The sequence below is a fragment of the Rhea americana genome, unplaced genomic scaffold (genome assembly GCF_003343005.1).
Source record: "Rhea americana isolate MKP2758 unplaced genomic scaffold, rheAme1 scaffold_14, whole genome shotgun sequence".
NCBI lineage: Eukaryota > Metazoa > Chordata > Aves > Rheiformes > Rheidae > Rhea > Rhea americana.
In genome coordinates, this window is record NW_028185483.1 from 6,205,838 (window position 1) to 6,213,322 (window position 7,485).

Consider the following 7,485-nt stretch of genomic DNA (forward strand, 5'->3'; position numbering starts at 1 on the left):
TTYGGAGTTTGGAGTGAAATGAGGAGTTCAAAGCTTTAATTTGCCCCTGAAATGTATATCTGAAGTGATGAGTCATGAGAGGCTTGTTTTCTGCAATGCCTGAGGTATGATGCTTTGCTTACCATTATAAGTGAATCTGAGCTTGTTGCAGTCTTTATAACTTCTAGGGTAATAGCCCCAAGAGTTCAAAGTTCTCTATATTCATTACTGYCTTACTCTTTAGATTTTTTTAATTCACGTGTACCAAACATATTACTGCTTGCTTTCTTGGCAGTCTGAGACTGGCCATACCTTTATTAGTCTGCAGCTGCTGGGGCTCTGAGTTCTCCCAGAACATGGACACTTACAGAAYGTGGTATGCACAAAAACAAAACTTAAGGAGCCTTTGATACTTGTTTGAACTGCAATGTTGAAGGCTAAGCAGCAGCAAAGTATGGCCAAAATTAAATTACAAAAATACCCCGAACAAAGTTCCAGGTCTGAATTCCATCAATTGTAGATCCTTATCAGATCTAGCTGGTAAGACCTCTTATGGCCTCATCCACTGAAYGAGCCATTCATTTGTCCATGAAGACAAATACATTCAGATGATACAGTCGGACAGTTATATCCGTTTGACATGGATCTCCTCCTCCAAAAAGGCTACCACTTTTGTCCAGTGCAGTGGTGTATAGTATGTAACTTTTTCCTGCTACTTGTGTGATATCACCAATTTAGTTCAGTGTGGTAGTGTTGTGCAATGCTGTTCATTTTTGTCATTGTTATTTTTTCTCCTTTTAAATTAATGCATTTTTTTTCCACAGAGCTATCTTTACCTAACTTTTTTTTTTTGATCTTGTAGATAAAGAAAGGAGATGGAAAATTTCATGCCACCGTCATTTGCAGCCGAACGGTGAAAACCATTCATTATCCCTAGTCACTTTGCTCTCTTGATAAAGTATGTTTGGTTGCTCATTACTTCTGTTGAAGTACTTTCAGAAATTATATTGCAGTTGTTTGATTCTCTTTGCAGAATAGATTTTAAAATCTGAAAAATCTGAAATTTATTGTTACTTTTAAAACTGCTTTCTTCTTAGAAAGTTGCCTACTTTCTGTAGCTGATTTTCACTTGAAAAACTGGCAGTGTTCCATGTTTCTTTGTGCATGTCTTGGCTCCTGTTTCCCCTTTGCAGGGCCACTGCACTGCCTATGCTTTTTTTTCCACGAATGGGCTGATCAGCCTTGGCTCTTCAGTGCAGTAGCAGAAATCCAGTTAGGTTCTATGTGCAGTGAGCACGTAAGTCTAAGAGGGTGTATTTATGTGGCTTTTGTGTATCCTCCCTACTGCAGTGTGTTTGCCAGCCCTGGGAAATATGTTAGAGTAATTTAAAATGTTAAATAGAACTTACCTTTWTTTTGTGAAGGAAAAAGAAGATGCTTTTTGAGGCTCTGTGAAAAGAAATGTCCAGACTGGAAAGAAACTGGTCTTTGGAGAGAGTTGAGGAGAGCAGGCAGACAGGAGCCTTCCCTACTTACTGTTTGGGAGAAAAGGAACAGACTGCCAGGCTCTTCATGCCTTACTGGAAAAAGCTGCATGACAGATGGTCATGTCCTCAAAAACAGATTATTGTAGTTCAAGACAGTTCTGAGCATGAGTTCCACCCTGCTTTTCTCCAGGCTGGTGCARGGGAAAACAGACAGTACAATGCCTAAAAATCCTTAATCTATATAGGAATTGCTACTGGAAAGTGAGGTGTAAAATTACAAAACTGATTTGTATATCAGTGTCACTATCACTTCCATAGGGAGAAATGCTGTTTGGTTTAGTGAATAAGGCAAAGGCATAGCGATCTGGAAAGTGTGGTTATACCACTGAGCTGTTTTATAACCTTTTTGTACCTTTGTTCCTCACCCTTCTTTTGTCTTCTGCCTAGCTATCCATTAAATCTTCACTGTGCTGCCTAGTTGCACTGTGACAGTACATGTTGGCACTATATATAAAAATCAGTAATTGAAGGAAAACCATAATGCACATTTGCTAATGAAATAAGCAGTGAGCAGTTCTAGTAGAGACTATACATAATCGTTAGTTCTAAGTTTCCTATATATAGTTACAGATTATCAAGAAATAAAAGAACATTGTATTTATGTACAAGAAAAACAATTAAGTACTTAAAGGGACCCAAGATTCTGTTCCATGCCATTTTTATTAATATTTAAGTTTTACACAGTTTGAAAAGCATGCATTTTGTATCTGCTTCTGATCAAATTATTCTTTGACTTCTCCGGCATTAATCTGTATCTATAATCTATTTCTATTCTTCCATCTTCAGTTGTTACCTTTCAGTTTCAGAATAATATATGAATAATTCAGAATAATATATGACTAGATACAATAGACAGACCTGGCAAAGATCTCTAAATAATACAATGTTCTGTCTAACTGCCTCCAATCTGTTCCTTTCTCAAAAATGCCACTTTTCTTCAATTTCTACATACATGAATGAAATAAATTAGCCAGATAGCCTATTTACACTACTGCTTCCAGACTGAGCATTGCTCTGTTGTCCTTTCTTTCGCAGTAGAAACAAAAATTTAAACTATTTGCATGTGTACTTTATCACCACTGAATTAATTCCTATGTTTTTCCTTACCTTAGGGAACTTTATTCTAGTTAGCAAATATCATTATTTAGTTACCAGTAGAGAAAGGTTTGTTGCTGTGATACAGTTGAGTCTAATTCTTTGAAGAGTAAATCCAGTTCCTGTTCACATCAATGATTCACTGACTTCAATGAAAGTAAAATCAAGCCTTTAATCAGTAAGGAAGTGTAGTGTCAATCACAGTAGGCAAGACCCAAAGCATCAAAAGCATGTAAATGATCAAAAACAAGTTTCTATGTTTGGCCTGCCCACTTCATACATAATGAATAACTAGTTGGTATATGATTTAATCTTGAAATATTTTATTAAGCACAGATAATAATGTTGGAATCCATATAATAAAACAACTTCCAAGGAAAAAAAGCTAAGTTAAAATGAGTTACTATAAATATTGCACTTAAAATTCTTATTTTACATACACAACTCCTTAAAAAATTGGACAATTATAAATTAATAGCTTCCAAGTAATTGGAATTGGGTATGTTTCATATCTAATGTCTGCAAATCTTCAGGATTTAGGGTCTGTTCTTCTCTTGATAGGTGTATACAATAGAAACCACTTTGTGTGGTGTATTTGGATGGATGTGTGGGAAGAATGGGTAAGCATGGTCTTAATGTGTAGGGTCAGATGTATTTTCATGACTTATACTAAGTGAAAATTATATTTAGAAGAGATGATAGAAGGCAGTTGCAGAGTTTAGTTTTAACATGTTTTGTTTTTCAAGGCATTCAGGATCTTTTGGTTCTTAGTCTTGAAACTCATGACAAAGCTGTTGGGCAAGACTTTGCCTCTGCCGTCTTCTTCTACCTCGCCCATGATGATGTAGTTTAAACCTACAAAGGAGAGTATGACATTACAGGACAGAAGTTCTGGATGTGATTTGGTAAGTACAGTTCGATTTCTGTGGTCTTTATTAATTTGTACTCTGTTACCTTTTTACATTTGTTCCTTCCTACCCAGTGTGTGTACTTCCTTACCCGTTCTTGCCATTCTTGTTATACAATAAGGTACATTTATGTACTTAATGCGAATAGATATTAAGTATTTGCTGTATAGCTACATAAATATGTATTACATAGTTAGAGTAATAGATATTTAGTAAATACTGACTGTCAAATGAGTCTGAAAATAATTAGAAATACAGTGTAAACACTGGACCAATTGATTAATACCTAGAGAAGAATGTCTTATTTTCTCATGTGCTCAGAAGGTAGAATAGTGCACTTGGTGTTTTCATTTGCTTTCCCTTCCCCAAAGAAAGTACCAACTGGGCAAATCAAGGTGCAGAGAGGCACTGTATTTGTATGGGGGGAAAGGGGATAGTGAGATAGGATGACAGTGACGCAAGGGGATAAGCTCTTTCAGATGTACGAAGAGGCAATCAGGAAAGCCAATAATAGGCGGTGGGTTTACATATGGTTAGCTCTGGCTTTCAAGCAGTCAGGTATTTTATGGTTTAGAAGGGCTTCAGGCATGGGGGGAGGGGTGATTTTATAGGGGATTGAGAGAAAAAGCAGAAAGTTCAGATATTAAGTAATGGCTATTAAATAATTCAAGGAGACTTAGGAAGAGAAACAGAAGTGTGTGTTTTGGAGCCAGCAGTCTGCCTAGAAGGAGACAATGTGTTCCAGCAAGGATGTTGTTATGTCTCCCAGACAGATGACTAGTTTCCGGACAGCTAAAGGTAAAAGCAAAAGCTAGTTTCTGACAAAGATTTTTCACTTTTGTACTGCCCACTTTGAATTCATGTGCTTAAATACCAGAAGTGTCCTGCATGTTATATTTCTTCATATGCTTATTAAATTATTTTGACAGCTCCCTGTTATTGGTGCATTTATGTTCTTGTTCTTCCTGTTGTTTACTGAGGAGACACAGAGCTGATAACTGTTTTATTTATTTATTTATTTATTTATTACCTAGTTGATTCTATGAAACTTAATCTCAGTATTTTTTTTATTTGGAAATGATCATAGTTGATTTATTCTGTATAATACTGTGCAAGTATTAGCTGTTAGCACATATAAAGCAAGTTTAAAACCAGTAGTATTTTTACAGTAGAGATGTAAATGTATACAGAATAGAAGCAACAGGAAAATGAATTGATTTTTGTCAGTTGCTGTGACACAGTGCTCTTTTAGGTTTAGCATGCTTGTGTTTTTCCTTTCTAAATAACTATGTATAAAAACTAGTTCCAAAGTACATACATGTAAAAACAAAATCTGTTTCATTTGAGAACCAGACTCCAATTTTGCATCATGTGAGTTTTAAAAACAGCATCTTTCAAACTCAGTTTGATACAAGTGAGTCTAATAAACTCATAGATAAATCTTAGAGATACCCTATATAGATAAACCTTAGAAATGCAATATAAATCTGGATAGCTTTTTTTTTTATCTTAAAGTAACTGATTCTAATAGTAGTAGTTGATTGATTATAGAATCAATTACTGTAATTTTACTGATTTTTATGGTCATATTTCTAAAAGCAGTTTGTCTTTCACAAACAAGCAGAACAGTTATTTTTGTGTACTTACCTCTTCTGATCAGAGGACATTGCTTACATACAACAGTAATCTTGGCACTCATACTCTTGCCTGCTTGTTGAATTGCTAAATTTCCCTCCTTATATACATTAATGATTGATATTGTTGCATGTAGACTGCCAGCCCGTGCCATTGTTGTGAATACAGTCCCAGTTATTACTAGAAGAAAAGACATTCAATGCATTTTTTTAAAAAATAAATATTGAGGCACCACAGAGGCTGAAGAGCATATTAACTTGTAATAAGGATGCAAACAATACTGGAAATAGGCTGTCAAAATGTGGCCTTCACCTCTAATAGATAAGTCACTATTGATAAACTTTGGCTTCATTCTTTATTTTTTTTTTTAAATATAAAACTGTTCCTAGAATATATCGGTCATTTGAAAGTCCAGTTCTAAGTTTGATCACTTAAATTAAGAATGATTTCACATTGTAATGTTTAATAACTAATGTTAAAGCTGAAAGAAGATGTACTAAAAACAATCCAGCTACTATTATTAAATATCTTACAGTGGATCCTCATTGCCAGTATCTCAAACAGGTTTGTGTTGTGGATTTGGGTTTAAGTTAAAAGGAGAGGACCTGGAGGGGGCACAGTTACATCAAGTACCAAGGCAGATATGAAAAATGRTTGACCTGTTCTTCCAATGATTTGTCTCCATTGGCCTCATTCGTACCAAAGCGATGTTGGATACGTAACATATCTAAAACATGGTTCTTCTCAAACAGATTAAATTTAGGCATGTGGTAGTTGGCATTCCAAATGTCTGAATGATGAGACTGCACAAAATACCAGCCCTTTCTCTAGAAAGGGAGTTGCAAAGCAAAACTTAAAAATTACACCTCTCTCTCCCTCCCCCCTCCTCCCCCCGGGCACACCCTTTTTTCTTCCTTACATTAAATAAAACCAGACTGGGTTTGTTGTTACAGCCTCTGTGATTCTGGTCCTTTCCTTGTATCTTTTAAATCATAGTCTTTTTTTATAGAGTCCCAGTGCTCCTCCTATTCCCCCTCCCAAAACCCCCCAAAGGAAAACAAAAATAAAACAAAAAAACCCTCCTAGCTCTCCCACACTCTCAAATGAGTATCAGGGAATAATTAATGCCTGGGAGCTAAATTTTCATCTGCCCAAGGCCTCATACTGATAGGATTGCTGATTTTTCCCAGAGTCCTCTCAGTATGAAAATAGAAACATCTTCTCTTTTTCTTCTGCACTAATAAGGCTAGATTGACTTGTAGGCCTTTTTATATATCAAAAGGGAATGGTAGATGCTATCAGCAATATTCTTTCCTTCAAATCACATTATAATAAAAAAATGGAAGAGAAATAGCTCTTATTTTCTAAATTCATAAAGTCAGCAAATAAACATGGAAGAAATCATATTTGATCTTTCTGATCTTGTTTTAGGAGACGCTTTCATCCACAGTCACGTCACGTTCAAAATATTTCCACTTTTACTCTTGCCATGGAAAAGAATGAGAAATGTCAAGTATACAACAAAGGGTGAGGGCAAAAATGATTTACTGCCCCAGCGCTGGTGCTGCCGTGGGGTCAGTGGGAGGTGCGGGAAAGGCCTCCCCCACCCCCTTGGTCCTTCTAATCCTGGGCTGGCTGTGCCGGTTATGAATTAAGAGAGCCTGAAAACTACTTCTGACTTGTACCAGCCTCAGATTGCGCAGCCAGACGGTCAGGAGTGGAGAGGGGGCCGTGCTGCAGCGACTCGGTTCTGCCTTGGGCTGCAGCCACGGCCCCCAGGCTCTGCTCTAGCAAGGCGAGGCAGAGCTGCGCCCCCCTTCCTGGAGCAGCAGGGGCCAGCGCCCTCCTCGGACCGGCTGCACCGCCGCGGGGAAGGGGGGCATCCCAGGTAAGGTCTGGGGATGGCGTAAGGGATTAAAGAAGCTTCCAGTAATTAAAAAAAAAAAAAAAAGCTTGTTTGCTTTAGACATACATGGAGCACTTACTTCAGAACATCTCCAGGAATGTACTGAGGGATATGCAGATACTAATGCAACATACACACATAAGATATAGGCAATATTTTTATATTAATAATAACTTAAAACTACATCTGGTAAAACTACTGAGAGTCTAAACATGCAGTCCCAAGAGACTAATTAAAAAGAAATAAACTTTGCTGCTCTTACCAAAGTTGCTCGAACAGTAATTGCTTTCAAGAGTCCCACTCCTCCTACACTTTTGCTGGCACAGGGCAACTGTAGGTTTCAAAGCTTTTGGAAGAACAAAATCAAAATAAAGTTGAAATGACGTATGTTGAAACACTGGCTAAGCAGTATGTT

At 37.0% G+C, this 7,485-nt stretch overlaps 1 protein-coding gene across 1 annotated transcript in view; it reads right to left on the reverse strand.

The window, feature by feature from the left end:
• Window positions 1–2,167: 2,167 nt before the first annotated feature.
• The window catches only part of PCOLCE2 (procollagen C-endopeptidase enhancer 2), a 30,400-nt gene continuing 25,082 nt past the window's right edge, over window positions 2,168–7,485 (reverse strand). The window contains exons 8-10 of the mRNA XM_085298695.1: window positions 7,333–7,416; window positions 5,177–5,344; window positions 2,168–3,476 (exon numbers count right to left, since the gene is read on the reverse strand). Of these exons, the coding sequence (XP_085154821.1) occupies window positions 3,346–3,476; window positions 5,177–5,344; window positions 7,333–7,416 (383 nt within the window). The 3' untranslated portion in view covers window positions 2,168–3,345. The remainder of the gene's footprint in view (window positions 3,477–5,176; window positions 5,345–7,332; window positions 7,417–7,485) is intronic.